Source organism: Erythranthe guttata, chromosome 2, assembly GCF_056151865.1.
Source record: "Erythranthe guttata isolate IM_541 chromosome 2, IM_541, whole genome shotgun sequence".
Classification (NCBI taxonomy): Eukaryota; Viridiplantae; Streptophyta; class Magnoliopsida; order Lamiales; family Phrymaceae; genus Erythranthe; species Erythranthe guttata.
This window is the reverse complement of record NC_142534.1, coordinates 3,660,314-3,680,119: the sequence shown is the minus strand read 5'-3', so window position 1 is coordinate 3,680,119 and position 19,806 is coordinate 3,660,314. Positions and strand designations below refer to the sequence as shown.

Sequence of the window (19,806 nt, the reverse complement as noted above, 5' to 3'; positions counted from 1 at the left end):
TATAATGCAATAATTGGCAAAAAAATTAAAAAAGAGAAGATAGTAAATAAAATAAAAAGAGTTTGAAGAAATGGGAAAAATGCATCCACCAAATGCAAGATTTTTGAATATGGAAAATCCCTGCATGCACGCATTCTTCCCGCCACCCTCATTTTTTGGGAAATATAATTATGCACAAGCATTTTATTTCAATTAAAAGAAACAAACCAAAAGAAAAAACAAACCAAAAGAAAGAAGCTAAGGGAGAACTTAATATTTATTTTTATTCTATCACTCAATCAAAGAATTTTTGCAAGAATGGATCGGGTTTCATTTATGTTTGTTGGATCGTCCGATTTCATATCGATGGTTGTGCTGCTATTGTGCAACACCCTTCTTATGTCACCGGCATATGAGTATATATAGTACTAAGTTATACGAGCATATTCATGAGGTTCCGGCACCCAAATTTTGGACCCCGAGCAGCGAATTCACAGTTTTATGTTTCAAAATTCAACAGATGAGTAAAGAGAAATCCAGCAAAATTAAACGTAGAATAAAGCTGACACCGAAGGAAGGAAGGAAAAAAAAAAACCTAAAACGCCGTCGTTTGGGGAATACAAGTGTAGAAGAAAGGGAAAATGGAATTAAATTGCGTTCCAAACATTAGAAACATTGGCTAAGTAATATGGTGTAACAATATTTACCCGAAAAGAATTGTAGTGTTAGGACTCGTTTGGTTGGCAACATAAAATTAGTCAAAATAAAATTAAAAAAATCTAATGAAACTCAATTATATTATTGGACATTCGCTCATCCAATAAGAAATTATTCCTGAAGATAAGCCATAATAACATAACATTTGTAGGTCGATTCAGCAAGTTATTGAGGATAGTGGATACTAAACATCAAACTAAGGCCTCGTTTGGTTGGGGAGATTAGCAATGATTAACTAAATAAAAGGACGTTGTTTGATGCTTGGTATTCCCGATAACTTGTCGGATCGACCGTCAAATATTATGTTATCATTGTTTATTTTGACTTGCAGGCATGTTTTTTCTTGAAACATCGAATGTCTAATAATATAATTGGGTTTCATCAAATTATTTAATTATTTTAATTTTATTTTGACAACCAAATGAGACATAAATTCAGTCATATAGTTAATCATAGCTAAGTTCAATCATTTAGTGTAGTAATATTCCCTCTGTCCCATATTATATGTCTTTTGTCCCAAATTATTTGTCATTTTATATTTTCAATGAAGCATTAATTGCATTATTTTCAATTTTACCCTTAATCACTCCTAATTAATTAGTTGAGAATCTATAAATGTCAAGGATATTTTAGTAATTTTATATGTTCTTTTACTATAATCTATGCACATTTATTGAATTTTTTAATATGTGCAAAACAACCCAAAACGAAATTTAAATTGGGACGGAGGGAATATTAAAAAAAAATGTTAATCAGTGTGCAACAACCTTAACCACATTTGGTATGAAATGGAGAGAGAACAAGTCAAACACAAAATTAGAAAGGATTATGAATTATGATGATTTATGTGTAGCATTTAATATAATGCAAAAAAGCAAAAAAAAAAAATCCTTCATTTTAAAATAATTACGATTTTAAGTTTCGAAACATGTATTAAGAAAAAATAACAAATATGTATTGATTTAGGGAAGAAAAAAATATGTAATAGTAAAAGATTAAATATACTTAACATTTTATTTTATTTATTTATTAATTACTCTCTCTCTACTTGTGAGAGTTTTGACTAATAAGGGCAAATATATATGTAGAAGAATAATTAAGTCTTTTTAAAAGACAGATAATTACTAAAAAAAAAAAATGACAGATAATATCGAGATAATTAATTTGAAAAAAAAAAGTTCAAAAAGAGGAAATAGTGTAAAAATAATAAAAGAGTTTGAAGAAATGGGAAAAATGCATTAAAAGTAATCAAAACGGCACCCCCACGAAATGCTAAACCGCCCTTAGTTTTTGGTAAACACATTTATTGCATTCTTTTTTCATTTTCCATTTCCCAAAATCTTTTTCTCTGATTTTCCATATTTCATTTTTCTCAGATATTCACTATAGATAAACATTGTTTCAAAACTTGCTTTCATTTTATATACCTGTCTACACACACACACACACACACATATTTTATATATATATACATACAGAAATGCATGAACTGTGAAGGGTTTATGTTTGTCATTCACATATAAAGAAAATCAAACCAAATAATTTTTAAATTTTTTTTTTTTTTAATTTCGTCGTCAGCCAATCAAAGGATTTTCCAAGAATGGATCTGATTTCGTCGTTGACGATTGTGATGCTATTGGGCAGCACCCTTTTTGTATCACCGGCATGTGAGCATAGCCTTCTTTTTCTGTTTTTTTTTAGCACAAAAATAAATTAAAGAAATTAATTAATTTTTTTTATTGGTTTATTTAGAAGTTCTGATGAAGAAGAATTCAGTTGTAATGCAGGTGGCTATGATCCTTTGGATCCTAATGGAAACATCACTATCCGATGGGATGTCTTGCAAAAACCAGCCGACGCTCATCACGATGTAAGTATATCGATATATATACATATCGAATCGAATACAAATTTGTACGATTTGATATACATATATATATGATTTGTATATGATCATTTAGTTATAATTAACATCACCTTTCATTTGATGTTGTGTATATAATAAAGGGAAAACGAAAAAAAAAACATTTCGGACGACTCGTAATTTTGTGTTGCTAGGCGTAATTTATCTGCGTGTCGATTCTTGATGAGTGAATTTGAATAGGGTTTTTTCAGTGATTTTAAGTTGTGTTCATATGGCAGCTGAATTATAGCCACATTTTGTAGGTTTTCAAATGGATCCCTTCTAATAAAAAAAGTTCGTACATGTGGAAATGAATTTTATTGCAATTAGTACCCTCGTTTATATCAAATTGCTAAAAAGACCACCCCGTGTTATTTTCTTGGCAAAAATCTCCCTACCATTCAATTTTTCTTTAGCACACAACCCCCTAAGCAAGGGTACTAACTGCTAAAAAAAATTAAATCACTAGGGGGTTTTTGCCAATAAAAGAATATATGGTAGTTTTTTAGCAATTCTATATAACATAAGGGCTAGTAATTGCAATAAAAAGGTCTTAAAAATCTTGTTCTTCACTCTATTGACAATATGCTAATGTTATTTTTACTTGTTTCTAAGTTAGTGAGTATATCAAAATTGTTGTTCTATTACAGGTACGGTTATCGATAGTAAACTACCAACTATTCCGCCACATAGATTTTCCCGGTTGGAAACTAAGCTGGACGTGGCGAAACGAAGAGGTTATATGGTCTATAACCGGTGCAGAGACAACCGAACAAGGAGATTGTTCTAAATTCACAGGAGGCAGTCTCCCACATTGCTGCGAAAAGAAGCCCGTAATAATCGACCTTTTGCCTAACGCCCCGTTTAACAAACAAGTCTCCAATTGTTGCAGAAGCGGAATTCTCTCATCCATGCTGCAAGATTCTGTCAATTACATCTCGGCTTTTCAGATGAATATTGGAAGCGCCGATACTAATTTGAACATTTCTTTGCCGACAAATTTCACCCTCGGAGTCCCGGGATATACGTGTGGAGACCCTTTTAGGGTCCCGCCAACTAAGTTTCCCGAAGATCATGGTCGTAGAAGTACACAAGCATTTGGTAAAAAACAATTTTTTATTTTCTTTTTAATTTTTATTTTTGCATGTTGGGATAATCTTGAAGTAAAAATTCTCTTTTTTGTGTGTGTAGCGACGTGGAATGTGACGTGCTCGTATTCGCAGTACAAGGCTTCGTCGGTTCCAACGTGTTGTGTTTCTTTGTCCGCTTTTTACAATAGCACGATTGTTGACTGCCCGAAATGTAGCTGTGCATGCCAAGGACAAACCGGGGCCAAATGCGTAAAGTAAGTCGATCTTCTCACAATCGTTTTAAATGTAGTGTGACAGTGTGATAATTTGCTTCGAAATTGAACTCATGTGCCATGTTCTTTCCCTTTGTGTTGTTTAATTCTTTAATTTATTCAAAATTAAAATGAAACTCCTTTGGAATCGACCTCTCCACGCATGTAACTATGATTCGTGCAAGGTTATTATAAGTTTAAACGAATCGACCTTAAAAAAACGAGTTTAATCTCATATGTGAGTATGTTAGGTGGTCAAATTAAAGCTCATTAACCTTTTAGATAAATTTTATTTACCTAAACTTCCTCTCTATGGTTTGCTCCAATTTCATAAAACCGACCGAAATTAATAAATGACAATTTTACCCTTACGTTACATTTTCTTGATTTTTCTTGATATCAACCTAATATTTATGTACCTCGTTTTCTTTTTCTTTTTCGACTGAAAAACTCCGTTCTTGCTCCCAAAAATTCTACAGGCCCGGAGAATCGCCACCTGTACTTCATCTAGGACATAACGGAGTACCAAAGCCCGTGGTGGATTGTAGTAGCCATATGTGCCCGATAAAAGTCCACTGGCACGTAAAACAGAGCTACACACAGTACTGGAGAGTCAAAATCACGGTGACGAATCTAAATCACGCGAGGAACTACAGCCAGTGGGACTTGGTCGTCTTACACCCCAATCTCGATAACATAACCCAAGTCTTCAGTTTCAACTATAAGCCTCTCAACATTTATGGCAACATAAGTAAGTATAAATTACTTCTCGTCCCGTTTTTTTTTTTTTTTTTTTTTTCTTGCATTCGGTTTAAAAGTGAAACGTTTGTTGTTGTAGATGACACGGGGGTTTTCTACGGGATTAAGTACTACAACGACATGCTTTTGCAATCGGGGGAGAGTGGGAATGTTCAGTCGGAATTACTGATGCAGAAAGACAGTAGTACGAAATTCAGTTTTAACGGAGGATGGGGTTTTCCTAGGAAGATCTCGTTTAACGGCGATGAATGTGTGATGCCTCAACCGGATGATTATCCGAGGTCGCCAAATCAAGCGCATTTTAATGCGCAGACGACTTTTTTCTCGTCTTCTTTGGTTCTTTTGGTGTCGTTAATGTTGTTGATGAATGTGTTGTCTTGAATGTTTTCGAGCAAAATAGTGGATGATTTTTTTTTATTTTATTTTTTTTTTTTTTTTTTTAATGGATAATGATATTATTATTTATGATTTGTATTCAAAGGATTAATTGAAAATAAGGAACTGTGTCCTTTTGTTTCTTGTTACAATCATATTTTCATTTTGAAATCTAAACATTATATTACATGAATAATGTTCTGTTGTGTTTTTGAAAATTTATTTGCAAGCTAAAATAATGAATAAAAAATGCGATGTTCGTTCGGTTTATAAATTGAGGGTAAATTATAAACAACTACCCGAAATAATACCTAAATTACGAAATTTCTACTTTAATTTTCGAATATTTACCCCTTTGAAGTAACGGCTCGTCGTAATCTCAAACGAAAACTCATAAATGGCTAGCGAACTTTTCATTTCTATTTTTAATTAAAAAAAATCGATGAGCTCGAGCTCGACACGAGCTCGAGCTTAATACACCCTTAAATCTTATGAAGGTGGTAGAGAGAAGCAGCAAATGAAGTAATAAATAAATATTTCTCAGGAGTTGTTCGTATTTTATCCGATTTCATTTATGTTAATCAGCACAAATTTCGACTGAATTATTTAGAAGAATCAAAAGCTATACGAAGAACTACAGAGATAAAGAAAACGGTAAAACCGTAAAACGAAATAATTTAATTTAAAAAAGACTTGAACAAAACAAAGAACACTAGCTGAGATCATTAAAAGTTTAAAGATAAAACCACCTCGGGTGAGTCACTGCCAAAAACTACTAGCAAATTTTACGGCATATGCCACCAGGCGCACACGGTACTAAAGAAAACTCAGCAGATTTAAAATTCATCGGTCACTGACAAACGACAACAACAATTAAGAAAAAAAAAACGAGTGAAGCTATAGCATAGGACGAAAAAGGGCAGGTCCGGCTTATTTCACCCAAAACAATAGCTAACTGCTATTTCGGGATAGGGGCATATCGGTAAAAAGATCAAGCTAAGTAAGATTTTAACTCTTACATGTGAAGTTGGCCCGACACGTGAGAGTTCTCACGAACAGCAGCATTAGTAGCAGCGGCGGCTTCTTTGGGTTGTTTTAGAGAGAGATTAGCAAATTGTTGATCGAGAAAATCTCGGCTTTTCGAGCGTCTATGGCTAGACGGCATTATTATTGGCGGCGGCTGCTGCTGCTGTTGGTACAAGTTCCTCAGTCTACTTAATTCTCTGTCCAGCACTTCGTGCTCCACTACGCAAAAATATTCGGGTTTTTTTTAATTGCAAATAATCGATCAATTTTCAGAAGAAAAAAAAGAAAACGACGAGCGAAAAAATGTTTTGTTACTTACAATACTTGATAAGCTGCTCTTGAGCTAGAGATTCCAAACGTTGCTTCAGTGCCTTGTTCTCCATGCTTAGGATCATGGTTTGCTGACTCAGAAATTCGAGTTCGGCTGAAACTTCAGTACTTTCTGACTGCAAAAATTACAGAAAAACCGACTTAGTTCCAAGAGTCGAATAAAATTCCATGTAGATTTTTTATGAGAGTAAGATAAATATCATTAATTGCCTGTAAGGCTTGGACACTGCTTTCAAGATCAGATATGTATTGGAGCTTCCGGACCCGCGATCGTTGTGCAAATTGCCTGCATTACCCACAAAATATATTCGGTTTACCAGCTTCCACATAAAAATAAAAAAAAATAAAAAAAAATAATCATACGAAATCAGGCGATAAAAATGGCTTCGTTTAGAATTTATTTTCTGTTAACATTTCTCATCTTGTCATCTTAAATTATATTTGAAAGACTACGTGTCTTGTGTAAAAGCAAAGCAAACGAATAATCAAGACATTATTTCATGCTCGGATTTACGATGACCATAGTGTATATAAAATAAAATATAACAAAAAAGAGTGAATCGACATACTGCTTGGCACGTTTGTCGGTTTCTGAATAATTGACATGAGAAAAGTCCCTTCTCTCAGGCGGTGCTTGACTCCTTTCAGCCAACAGAGGTTGATGATTCCTATCCGCATCTTGCAAAGCGCTCAACGATCGTGCACTCTGAATTACGTTATTGCCCCTAGGGGTAGGAATCCCCCGTGGAGGTGGAGGAGGCGCAACAGTCTTGTTCTTGATTTTACCGAAAGGATTCGGCTCCGCATAGAAAGAGCTCTCGCGGGCCTCCCTGTAAATATCAAAGTCCTGCGGACCCCACATCATATTCTTGTTGTACCTATTAACATCTTGGGATACGTAGTTCCCTGCATTTGCCAGGTCAGCGTATGTAAAAGAATCGCTCGAAGATCGACGATGACCTCCTCCTCCTCTCATCCGAACGGGTGTTTCGGGTTCTTCTAGAAGGTCGTCAAGCCAAGAGGGTTGCTCCTCGATCAAGAAACTCTCGGAGGAAGTTCTTTGGTGGTGATTTATTGTGTCTCTCGGATTTTGGAACGTTGTTTTTGGAGGGATTTGTGAACTGGGAATAAATTCGGCGTAGGAAGGAGAAATGGTGGGGAACGGGCTTTTGGGCGGGAGTAAAGGGTTCTTCCCGTTGTACATCATGCTTCGAATGGTTGTACTAGATGGTCCCTTCGAGTTTGCCATAAGCCGAAGAAACCAGTTCCTGTAATTTACAATCAAACATGCAAACATAAGAAATGTAGACAAAAGAAGTGCCACTATTACGAAATATTACGAAACAAGTCGAAATGAATTGAGGCATAGCAATGCTTATATAGTTATTAGGTTCGCTAAAATCGAAGATTAGATAATGTAGGTGAGTGAAGTGAATGTACACGATTATTACTCGAAAAAAAGTCTCGAAATAAATAGATGTTTAATATATTAATAATTAAAAATAATTGGAAATGATGTAATTCGACAAAGATACGAAAAATTTAACCCAGCATCTAATCACGAACACCATTTATGATTTAACTCACAAAAACGTAATCCTAAACATAATTAAAAAAAAAAAAAAAATAGATCCAGGTAAAAGTTGCACCGAAATCATTAAATTAGCCGTTTGTAAGCGAAGCCCGAAATTATCGAGTAAAAATCACCGACCGGGATTGCCCAAATTGCTAAAACTGAACGAGCCTGGGCAGATCTAATGGAAAATCACCGTTCTAACTTCATTTAAAGCAATAATCTAATAATAATACGAAAATCAAATAATAATAATCACACACACACAATTCTTGTTGTCTTGTATCGAGCGTAAAAAACTTCACAAAATTAAGGATGATTCAGATCCCCAATATAACCCTTCTCAACCAGTTCATAAATGTTCACATAGAGATATGATAAACTCAACCCCTTTACTCCACCCACATTTTCGCATAACACATGAAAAACTCAAAATCGAAACAAGAAATTCATCAAGAATTTACCGACATAGAAGTAAACGAGACTACTCACCGTCAAAAATTAAAACTATAGATCTTGACGACGTCCACAAAGTGAATTTACCGAGTGTGTTTTTTTTCCTTTTTCCCTTCTTCCACAGAAACCCCCCTTTTATAATGCCTTTCTTCTTGTATTTATGTCCCCGTTTTCCGCTCTCTACCTACTAGCACATTGCTGGCATCATAGGCTGTAAACTGCGTGGCTCTCGGATTAGTGGTTTTTGACAACGCACCATGAGATTTTTTTATTTTTTTGTTTTTTTTAGCCGGTTTTCATATATATTTCAAAAACCATGCGTAAGAAGATTCTCGTACACCAGCATTTAAGTGCATAGGTCTCACTCGCCCACAACCCTTTCATCTCCCCCACATACAAATGTACACATAGAATCGTGCAACACACATCGTTGCTCGATAAACAATGATCACAAATATTTTGCAAGTTACTAAATTAAGAATACGATAGAAAACACGGTTCCTTTCATTTCTAAGATTTTTGCAGAGACGAAAAAAAGTAACTCTTATTTCATCAACTATTACTACATAGCAATTCAATGATTGTGACTCGACCTTTACGGCAGCATTACACCATTTAATGCGTATTTTAAAGTTGCTACCGTATATAGAATACCACTCTCAAATGGTAACAACTAACATGAATATATAAGCCAACATTATACTTCGACTCGAATTCCTCGTAAAATCATTATCCCAAAGTACTAATGCTACAGCTTTCGGATACTGATAGAACCAATCAACGACGAGCCCGTTTCGCACCAACATTAAAATAGGAAAACCGGGGACATAAAACTTCATCACCGTGAATCTTTTTCTAAAAATCTACGTGCACGATTAATAACCCTTCTAATATACGAATATGCGAAATTCTTCCACAACCAATTGCTCGAAAATGCATTAGCCCGGCTCGACTAAAGCTCGAACATTTTGCAGTCCAGCTCTAAACAATGCCTAATTGCCAATATCCAACTAAAATCACAGACCTCCATTACTATCAAAACCTCAACCAAATAAAAAAAAAATCCCAACAATTTTTTTTTCTTCTGAAACTCTAATCAACATTAAATCAATCACAAAAAAAAAATTAAAAAACCGTAGCAAAAGAACTTGGGCACGCGCAGTTAATCACGAATGATTAATACATTAGGGGGGAAAATTGACGCTAACCTTCAATAATTGCGAAGAAAGATCTTGGCAATGTGTTATAGAACGAAGGCAGAAACCGAGAGAATCAGAGCTCAATAAATTGTTGATTTAGGGCTTCTTCTTCTTCTTATTCTACAACCCCTCTTCTCCTTTTTCTCTGTGTTGGCTTCTTCTTCTTGGGTTTTCTCTCTCTCTCTCTCTCTCTCTCTCTCTCTTTCTCTCTGCGTCTCTCTCTCTATATACCACTTGCACATAAACGTTTTATGATGACAAGGTTGGTTCTTTGGATTAGAGTTTACTTGACAACCAAATATGACATGTTTTTTTTCTTCTTTTTATTTCTACCTATTTTAACCATAATTCATAATACTCAATAAGATCAATTATTTTATTATTATTATTATTATTATTATTATTATTATTATTATTATTATTATTATTATTATTATTATTATTATTATTATTATTATTATTATTAACTTGATCAAATGATTTTATTTCCATCTTTCCATTCTTGATCTCAATTTCACCATACAATTTTATGTGTGTGTAATGCGTGTTTGTGTGTGTAAACCAAATGTCATTAGTTTAAGAGGTGTTAGTGCACTGCGTAAATCTACACTCTCGTATAATAGATCGCAAATCATACTAGAGACGTAAACCACACTAGGTTAACCACGTGTGACAAACTCGATCTAGCAACCGTTGGCAATGGAATTCGAATTTGGGTCAATTGACATAGGGTCAGTTGTTTCAACTGCTAGATCATCCATTGTAGAACAAACTGATCACTATTTTGGTTGAGTTGGGGTGAAATTGGACTGATTGGTCACAATTATCATTTTTACAAAAAAAGAAAATTTATTTTTGTAACCGCTTCCATTGTGTCCTTCAAAAAACTTGAAAAATGAAAAATCGGAATTTTTTAAATTGGAATTCGAAAACTTGTTTCATGATCGATTTTTTGTTGATGGTTTTATTCAACTATATTATTAGATGCATACCAATATTGAAATTATAAGTGTATTTTCATATGAAATCATTTTCGAAAATTAAAATTCTATTAGAATCAGAATCTCATATTATATAATATATATCCCAATTCTAATTATTGGGAAAAGCCTGGAATCGAATTACTGGAATCCATAGTGAAAAAATTTGTCCCAAAAATCGAAAAACTCTTCGTTGGCAACTGAGTTAGAAAGTTTCGTTCCAATTTTCATCCTTGTTTGTACTAATTGCATCATTTCTATTGTTGATGTAAGCAACATGTAAGGTTTTAGCAAATCTAAAATTTAATAAAGTATTCTGAGATTATTTATTAATATTTAACTTACAATACGAATTTTTTTTGAAATGACTGATAAGTTATTATGTCTGATAAGTTGTTTTAAGAGTTGATAAGTTGTTACGTCTTTTTTGGAATTAACTTTGAAAATGTTTGGATAATGAGCTATTGAACTATTTTTAGTTATAAAGATTTTATAAGCTCTCCAGCAGCTTATTTTTGAAAAATTTAAGATATTTTTCAAAAAAACTATCAAACACATTAAAACAGCTTATAAGCTCTTAAACATCTTATAATTTCTTTTAATACATTTTTAAGATATTTTTCAAAAAAAAACTACCGAACACTTTAAAACAGCTTATAAGCTCTTAAACATCTTTTAATTTCTTATAATTAGGCAGTGTTATTTTCCTCCTTTTTTTAGTGGGGTAAGTCAAGTTAGGCAAAATTGAACATCCCAAAAAAAGGTGGCATTATGGTAAAGGGAATTGGTCCCCAAATAAAAATCGAATAATTTGAATTAATTAAACTTTTTTTTTTTTTTTTGTAAAATTATGTAACAACTCATGACAGCTATTTTTCTTACATGAAAAAAGAGGATCTTTATTGTTTTTACTTACTCTGCCCATTAATTAAAATAATATTCAAGTGCAGTCATATACATATATATATGTTAGGCTGGCCTCTCTAATGGTGTGGTACATGACACTACTTTTACAGCTCATTCATCAATTTATTTTGGTTTTTTCTTATATAGTTTTTCTTTCTTTTTTTCTTTTTTTTGGAAATTTTAATGCTATATTCATTTTTAGTTGCTATTATTTAATTCATGGTATTTTTCCTTGGATAATAATAATAATAACAATAAAATGTATTTTTGGTTCTGACCTAGTCAGTTTTGTCTTGGAGGCTAAATAATTATGAGAGGTAAAAAGTCATCTTGCCAGTATTATGATAGTGATTTCGAATGTCTAATTGAAATGTGCATAGATTGTAGTTACATTTGAATTTTAGTAAGGATAAAAGAATTGAGATTTATCCGATATTGCACTTGGTGAAATATACTGGATGGAAACGTTATGCTAATTGGGTCGTTGAGGCCCATTAACAAGTATTTCAAGTCCAAGCCCATAATTCAAAATTATGCTACAAGTGTTTCAAGTTCTATCACTTTTGTATGATCGAGAACAAAGATAGTATCCGTATATCATTCGTTGTTTACCGTACGATCATCACAAAGATGACATCCCGAAATTCATAAATGACATAAGCGTATGGGTTTTTCTTCCATATACATATTTTCACCTTCGAAACGTTGCATTGTTTCGACCCGTTCGATGAGGATGATGGTTTCACCAAACCTAATCTACCGGGGGGAAATGGTTGGTATAGCCGAGTTCACCATCACAATTCTTAATTGATGGTATTTTTCCTTGGATATATGTATATTAAGTGATGCGTCATAATGGACAAGTTAAATGAAGGCAATCGACCCTGGTGTGCGCGCGTGTGTATGTGAGAGAGAAAGTGTGTGCGAGTGTTTAAAAAGAATGTCAGTGTGCGTGAAAAGTGTGTTAGCGTGTGTGCCGATCTCAATACATATTCAAAACAAGTAGGATATTAAGAATAACTCTACTTGAAGAACACCCTCCACCCAAAAAGAAAATAACTTTGTCACAATTCCCCAAGAGTTTTCAAGAAGATGATTTCTTACCTGAAATTATGTACACAAGTGAAGAAATCTTGAATCGTTCGCAAATCCAATTGCTTATCCCCTACCTTTTTTAATAATGGTCTGTAGACATTGCACTAATATTGTAAAAGCACATATAGCCCGCCCCTATAAATCTAAAGTTTATCGTTCCAAAATAGCGATTGACTAGAAAATCTATATGTACAGCGAAAATCTCACAACCTCGGCAAATTGATATCCACTTTCTAGAGGGAATCGCATATATTCGACTAATCCACCATATCTCCCAGCAAACTCAAAGTCAACGTTTTTTGCTCTTCCGATGGGAAACAATGGCCTGCAAAAGCAACAAATTACTTTGGTTATCTTATCTCTAACCATTTCGATTCAGCCCGATGTTAAAAGTTACATATAAAAGTAAAGTAGCCGTAAAGAAGAACTACAAGCATAAATCTAAATCGTAGTTGCTAGGACTAAAGAAGGCTAAATTCAAGACAAGTACCACTTAATAATGGAGTATACTCAGGACATGCTTCAACAAAAGCAGGTTCACCATCAAGTTTAAAATAAAAAAAGGCGGGCAGTTTCAAAAGTAAAATTGGAAGGTGAATAAAGTTAACGGACAAAAATTAGCACTCGTAACTCCATTTTCTGAACCACAGTTATAGCATGCACTCGTAAACTCCATGCGCGATCCAAGGTAATAGCTAACACTCATAACTCCATATATGAAGCAAAGTTATCGCATGCACTCATAAACTCCACGAATGACCCAAAGTTGAAAATTTTCAGTAACGACTCTGCAAAGTCATTTAAAAATATGGCACCAGTCACTACCGGGCCCTGGAAAAAATGACTTCTGTATTTTGACAGGCAAACCATCACAAAAATCAGAAACAAAAGTACACTATACAATTTGCAATTTTATTAATGTATAAAGAACCTATTTTAGATGGGGTGAAAAATTATACCTATATCTGCATAAAAAAGGGCACGGTCATTGAGGAACTGAGAAGATCAAGCATCCATTATCCCAGCGTACTCTGATCTCTCTCCCTACCTGTAGCCTCTTTTCTCTAATGATTTTGCCCCATTTACCAATCAGATTATAATAACTGCCACGCCATTTCAACTTCATTACATACACATCGCCAGTATCTCCATCACGTGCATTTACACCGACTTGATGTTCATCCCTCAGCTGCTCCCGAGCTTGATGTGTCCAGTAGAAGAGAATATGATCTTCCACTGCTTTACCAGGCAAAGTAAGGAACGGATGATTCGTATCCACGTCTGACAAAGTGAGAGCTTTCTTGATCGGCCAGTTATCATGTCCAGACGCTGCAGCCACAAACCGTTCGTCCGGGACAGAGAAATACAAGCAACCGTTCGTCCACCGTATTCTGATTTCTTGCCCAACACCAAGTCCTTTATGCCTAATTATGGTCCCCCATTTCCCAATGAGGTTGTAATAATTCCCTCGCCACTTCAATTTCATGCCATGAGTATCGCCCGAATCATAGTCTCGAGCATTAATCGACACCTGCTCCTCCTTCCTCAGTCTTTCCCTTTCTTGGGGCACCCAATGCACTAGAATATGCTCTTCGACCGTTTTACGAGGCAGCGGAAGAAAGGGGTGATTAGGGTCAACATCAGACGATGTCAAGACCTTTCGAATAGGCCAGTGGTCGTGCGCTAGGGGTGCTGCAATCATTCTGATTGGTGGTGGCATTGTTACAATCTGATTTTGTGGAACCGAGAAGTGTAAGCAACCGTTCAACCATCGTAGTTTAATTTCCTGCCCAACTTCGAGTCCCTTTTCTCGGACAACTTTTCCCCACTTTCCAATGAGATTATAATAGCTCCCACGCCATTTTAGTTTCATCACAGACATTTCACCCGTATCATCATCCTGTGCATTAAACCCCACTTGACCTTCGCCTCTTAAATGTTCCTGCTGCTGAGGTGTCATGTACACCATAATATGTGTTTCAACTTGCTGCCGTGACAACGTAAGAAAAGGATGGGTGATGTCAACATCGGAAAATGTTAACGCTTTCTTTATAGGCCACTGGTCCTGCAATTGAGGTACAGCACTGTAGTATGCCGTCCTCTTCATTCCTAAACTCCCAAAACAAATGGAAAACGGTAAGATTTGCGATCTTTGAGCTCTAAATGCTAATTTATGAAGAAACTTAGAAAATATTCAGTTACAGAATCAAACAACATTAAAGATATCTAGGGTGGCATATATCTTAAAATCATGAAACCAAACCATGATCCGCCACAATTCATTTACGACACATCACTTATATGGGCATGATCTTAGCAATTGTGACGCTCAATGTTGCAAAAACACATGTCAACTTCCAACAAACTTCTGGATGACAAACAGATAAATAAACAAAGACAAAAAAAGAAAGAAGCAATTTTATCTCCTTGACAAATAAAACATTACTACCATCCGTCAAGCACCGTTATGGAACCATATCAGATAACCAAACGGCCCTTATCTCCTTCATACTCTGAAATCCACAAATACATATTTGACTAAGGAAACCATCAGGTAAGCACAAATGTCAAATGTAAGCCGTATGTACCAACATTAAACACTTCTCAATTCAGTTAAATAAATTAGTACAAGGCAAGAATAAAAAAAACAAACAAATCTGATTGCGGCAGCAAATCAGAAATAATAACAAACAAACAACAAACAATCAAATCGAATTTGCAGAAAGATGTAATCAAACAAAGCGACAGAGCCTAATCATTTTTTTGATTTTAATTATTACAAATGAGCTGAAATCCAACATTCTACCTCGTCGCATGCTTTTATAAAAACGAAAACAAATCGCAGCAGAAGAAAATCTCTTACCTCTCCGTGTAGAGAGCTGAAATCTCCACTTGGTAATCGAGGGAAAAAAGAAACCCTAGATCCTCCCTAAATAAGGCTGAAAGCCACTGATCAATCACTCCGAGAAAACGCCGATATCAATTTTTGGGGCTATCTCTCGTGTGAACAATGCTTCAGGGCGAGGTCTGCGTGTGTGATGTGTGTGTTAGAGAGAGAGAGAGAGAGAAGAGAGAGAAAGTTGGGGATGGAGAAATTGTGTGAATTGAGAGGGTGGATGTGAAATTTCCTTTGCACCTCATTGGATTTTTGCCCGGAAGGAGCATTTATATATTTATTTATTTTTTTCAAATTGGAAAAATGAAATCCAATTCTGGAAAATAAGTAAAAGAAAATCAATTGATAATAATAAATTGGGTTCATTTCGTTTTCCTTAAATTGGTGGGAAAAATTTTGGTACACATTTTAGTACCCATTGCATAATAATTGAACAAATAAATTGACATACTGCCACGTCAGCGCATAAGAGAAGAAAAATTAAGTCATTTGTCAAATATTTAACTGGACCTTCAACCAAAATGTATAAAGATAATTGAAGTTAAAATCAGGCAGAAAGTGTTCGTACATAAGAAAAAGATTACAACTTTTTGAGGTTAGAGGTACTAAGATTCTTGAAGAGGTATCGGCTTAACGGCACCGGAGATTCTCCGGAAAGCCGTCCTAACACGTTCCTTAAGCCCCTCGTTCTCGCTCTCCACCTCGCCGCTGCGTTTATCGAGGTGGGCCACATTCCCGTCGACATTTATCACCACCTTCCCCTCCTCCCCACCGTACTTCACATCCCCAAACAGAGAAACGAGAAGCGCGTGCACAATCTTGTCCCCTTTCTTTGCCGCCTCTTCACCGCCCGTCTCCTCAGACTCCACCACCACCTTAGGCAAATCCCTACTCGCGTTCAGAACCAAAGCCACCACCGAATCCGACACCATGTCGGAAATGGGGTCCGCCGCCCAGTGCAGCGAGACGTGATTCTCCGACTCCCGCTTCACCGTAACCCTCTCGTGCACCCTCAGAGCCTCGACCCCAGATTCCTCGTCGATTGTGGGGTCCACACTCTCGTATATCTGTTTAAGCCTGTGTTTTATCACAGCAAAGGCACCAGAATAAGGGATTGTGATCCTCTGGATAACATTACCCGTGGATAGTTGAGAAAAGACATGGAGATCCTCCGGCGCCATTATCTGATAGGTGAACCCTTTCTTGACGAGCAAGCCGCTAACCGTTTCTCCGGCGGCTGGCGGCTTTGCTGCCAGCTTTCCGATAGCTTTCGCCGTCTTCTGGGAGTTGAAGTGCATCTCCACCGACTGGCAGTTCTTCGGAGTTATGATTTTCGTGTTGCCGTCTGCAAAGAGCGAGACCAGCTTCTGCTTGAGCCTTCCCATTTCGATCGATCCACCGTGGACCAATATTATATTCGGCGGCATAAGCTCCTTCAGAAACGTGCTCGTTTGAATATAATCCGCGTGGGCTGAAAATGAAATGTAGTGAACCTGCATGTTGAGAGGAGCAGTCAAACCACTCGCAAGAGTAACTTCCTTCGGCTCGTTTATAATAGTCTTCGCCATAGTGCCTTCTACAACATAACCAGGTATAACACACGCGTTTTTTTTATCCGAGCACCATTTATCGAACAGCTGTCTCGAGAGCCCGCTCTGGAGCCCACCCGGGCTGGCCATGACCACTGCGGGGCCCACATCGCGAAACTCGTCGATGCTTTTCAAGGGGGAGATATGTTTGAAGTCGAACGGGTTCGAATTGGCGAACTGGTTACGAATTCTGTCGTTCATGGAGTTGATGTAGGTCTGGTAGACGGCCATGCACCGCTTGGCCAAAGGGGAGGCGTAGTATATGGGGACGTTGTGGAGCTCCGGGTGGTTGGACCAGTATTCGTCGAGTATGAGGAGTAATTCCTGGGCTCGGCCGAGGGCATAAGCGGGAATTAACACGCGGCCGCCCTGGGAGACAGTGGAGTGGATGACGTCAGTGAAGAGCTTCTCGCGTATGTGGCGGGGCTGGTGGGTCTGGACCCCGTAGGTTGACTCGATGATGCAGACGTCCGGCGAGAACTGGGGGAGCTCGGCGGCGCGGAGGTGGCGGTCCTCCTCGCGGGAGTAGTCTCCGGTATAGAGGACCCGGACTCCGGCTATGTCCACCATGAACATGGCAGCACCCAGGACGTGGCCCGCAGTGTAGCACCAGAAGCGGACCCCGTTTACCTCCAGTGTCTGGTGGAAGTCAATAACCTGGAGAACAAATACGAAGCACATTGAAGCAAACAGATAGGAAGTACATTCAAATATGAGTAAATAAACAAACCTCGATTTTATCCATGGAGCGAAGTATGTCCTGTTCGTCGTATAACATATCTTCAACTGAGACCTTGCTGACTTTAACGTAATCTGATAGAAGCAACTTGTAAATAGCTTTGGTTGCATGAGTCATAAAAACCCGTCCTCTGAAAGTGGTCTGAACACAAAATGGAGGGGTTAGTTAAGCCCATGAGCAACTTAGAAGGTCATGCTCAAAGGAACAAACCTTCTCCAGAAAATATGGAAGCGAAGCAGCATGGTCCAAGTGAAAGCTGCAGAAAAGTGATATAAGCGTGTGTAAGAAAAAAAGGCAAGCAAGAATCGGAAGTAAAGACTATCTGGTTGCTTTCAATTCTAGCTGCCCAAATGCATGGCTTCAAGCAAGAGTGTTAAATAACCGAGTCAAAGTAGTGAACGAGATGAAAGCAATAATACATTTTATCCAAGATTTCAATCATAAGATCACTATTGTATGTTTTTCTCCCTAAAAGGCACTTCTTCGTGATTTGAAAGATAATTAAGAACTTAATAGACACTAGTTCAGAGAACCAAATCTGTTGCCTAAAATATTCTCTTCGATGAATAATATACGAACACTGTATGTAGCCACTAAAGTACCGGGGAAAAAAGGATCACTAACATAATTTCTAATTTTGAACACAAGAACTAAAATCACAACGTCAATCCCCAATCAGTCTGTATAGCTCAAGAGCAATTTGTAATCTCTCGAAAACTGTGTGGATCAGCATCCCGACTTTCTCTTTGCAACAGAACTTCAAAAATGTCATCCATCAATCTACTACCACAAATGTTCGCTCAAAAGGGCCTCGTTAAAAACAAAAGAAGAATGGAAGGATATCCGTCTTAGATGCAGGGCCATTTCATAATTTCAGTTTCCAACTTTTTCGAGGTCAGGAGGCATATAAGAGCAACTCCAAACTATAGTATCAAATATTCATTTTATAAATTTCATTTGCTCCAACTATGTGTATCGCTATGAAATGTCCATTTCATGGTTAGTTTATCGCTACCTTTATAAAATTCATTTGCTCCAATTATAGGCATCAAATGGTTGTTAATTTTACGAACATCAAAATGGTCGTTAATACACCATTTTGACGATACACTAGAGTTGCTCCAAATTAAATATATATATTACAAAAACACAGTTAAGAAACAACATACTAAACAAGAACACTTAAGAAATACGACAAACAAAGGCGGAAAAAGAAAACGTACTGGGTAACAAGAAGAACGTCGATAGCGGAAGGGTCAATTTCATCAAAGTAAGGCAATGCAGCCATGCCGGAGAAAGCAGGGTGAATACCGCAGTCAAACTAAATCGAAACAAAAAAAGGAAAACACGATTAAACAATTCATATAATCAAACAGTTCAACAACTACTAAACGAAGAAACACAAATAAAAAAAAAATTAAAAATTAGAAACCCCTAAAAAATGGCGTACCATGACAGTTTTGCCCTTGTAAGACATGTGAACGCAGGAGCGGCCGACTTCGTTTCCGGCGCCGAGGGGTGTTATTATAAGCTCGTCGCCTTCACTGGAAGTGGACGAAGCTCTCTTTAATGAAGAAGCTGGTTGTCCGGTGGAAGCCATTTTAATGAAGAAATCCGAACAAATTCAAATGCCGAAACTACTTTACGGCGAGTGATTTACATCCACCTGCGCCAGAATTGGGGGGAAAATGGAGGGTACGAAACTTGATTTTTTTTGTGGAGAAAAGCCCTAATTGGGAGATGCTGCTAAAAATAAAATTAGCTCATTGTCGGGGGTGTATGGAATATGCCTGTTTTCTTTCTGGGGTTTTAGTGTGAGTTTAGATTTTATAATGTTTTCATTTTTTCTTTTAATTTAAAAAAAAATATATTAATTCGTTTTTTTCTCTTTTAAGAAGGAAAAAGAAAAAGACAGCAGAAGGCAAAAAGAAACGGTAATTCG

The 19,806-nt window shown here is 36.6% G+C and overlaps 4 protein-coding genes across 7 annotated transcripts; 1 reads left to right on the top strand and 3 right to left on the bottom strand.

Annotated features, from left to right (window-relative positions):
- Positions 1-1,991: 1,991 nt before the first annotated feature.
- On the top strand, positions 1,992-5,262 carry COBL6 (COBRA-like protein 6 precursor). The gene is made up of 6 exons (XM_012995023.2): positions 1,992-2,363; positions 2,484-2,566; positions 3,250-3,700; positions 3,791-3,944; positions 4,421-4,692; positions 4,780-5,262. Exons 1-6 carry the CDS (start codon positions 2,297-2,299, stop codon positions 5,079-5,081), a joined length of 1,329 nt encoding a protein of 442 aa, XP_012850477.2. The 5' UTR covers positions 1,992-2,296; the 3' UTR covers positions 5,082-5,262.
- Positions 5,263-5,730: 468 nt separating this feature from the next.
- On the bottom strand, positions 5,731-9,951 carry LOC105970160 (uncharacterized protein At4g06598). Of its 3 annotated transcripts, none has more exons than XM_088825232.1 (6): positions 9,669-9,951; positions 8,469-8,929; positions 7,001-7,699; positions 6,642-6,717; positions 6,421-6,547; positions 5,731-6,320 (listed from the first exon to the last, which is right to left on the bottom strand). In XM_088825232.1, exons 3-6 carry the CDS (start codon positions 7,678-7,680, stop codon positions 6,091-6,093), a joined length of 1,113 nt encoding a protein of 370 aa, XP_088681358.1. In that variant the 5' UTR covers positions 7,681-7,699; positions 8,469-8,929; positions 9,669-9,951; the 3' UTR covers positions 5,731-6,090. The 3 variants fall into 3 exon arrangements, with proteins under 3 accessions (XP_088681358.1, XP_088681354.1, XP_012850413.2); XM_088825228.1 differs by having other exon boundaries at positions 8,497-8,929; XM_012994959.2 differs by lacking the exon at positions 8,469-8,929 and having other exon boundaries at positions 9,669-9,950.
- A 2,675-nt stretch (positions 9,952-12,626) lies between these two features.
- LOC105970041 (uncharacterized) lies at positions 12,627-15,886 on the bottom strand. Of its 2 annotated transcripts, none has more exons than XM_012994818.2 (3): positions 15,504-15,886; positions 13,600-14,749; positions 12,627-12,965 (listed from the first exon to the last, which is right to left on the bottom strand). In XM_012994818.2, exon 2 carries the CDS (start codon positions 14,745-14,747, stop codon positions 13,626-13,628), a length of 1,122 nt encoding a protein of 373 aa, XP_012850272.1. In that variant the 5' UTR covers positions 14,748-14,749; positions 15,504-15,886; the 3' UTR covers positions 12,627-12,965; positions 13,600-13,625. The 2 variants fall into 2 exon arrangements, with proteins under 2 accessions (XP_012850272.1, XP_088681339.1); XM_088825213.1 differs by having other exon boundaries at positions 12,779-13,428; positions 15,504-15,779.
- A 138-nt stretch (positions 15,887-16,024) lies between these two features.
- On the bottom strand, positions 16,025-19,731 carry CPSF73-I (cleavage and polyadenylation specificity factor 73-I). Its single transcript, XM_012994819.2, has 5 exons — positions 19,315-19,731; positions 19,088-19,185; positions 18,075-18,120; positions 17,856-18,005; positions 16,025-17,782 (listed from the first exon to the last, which is right to left on the bottom strand). Exons 1-5 carry the CDS (start codon positions 19,462-19,464, stop codon positions 16,142-16,144), a joined length of 2,085 nt encoding a protein of 694 aa, XP_012850273.1. The 5' UTR covers positions 19,465-19,731; the 3' UTR covers positions 16,025-16,141.
- Positions 19,732-19,806: the final 75 nt, after the last annotated feature.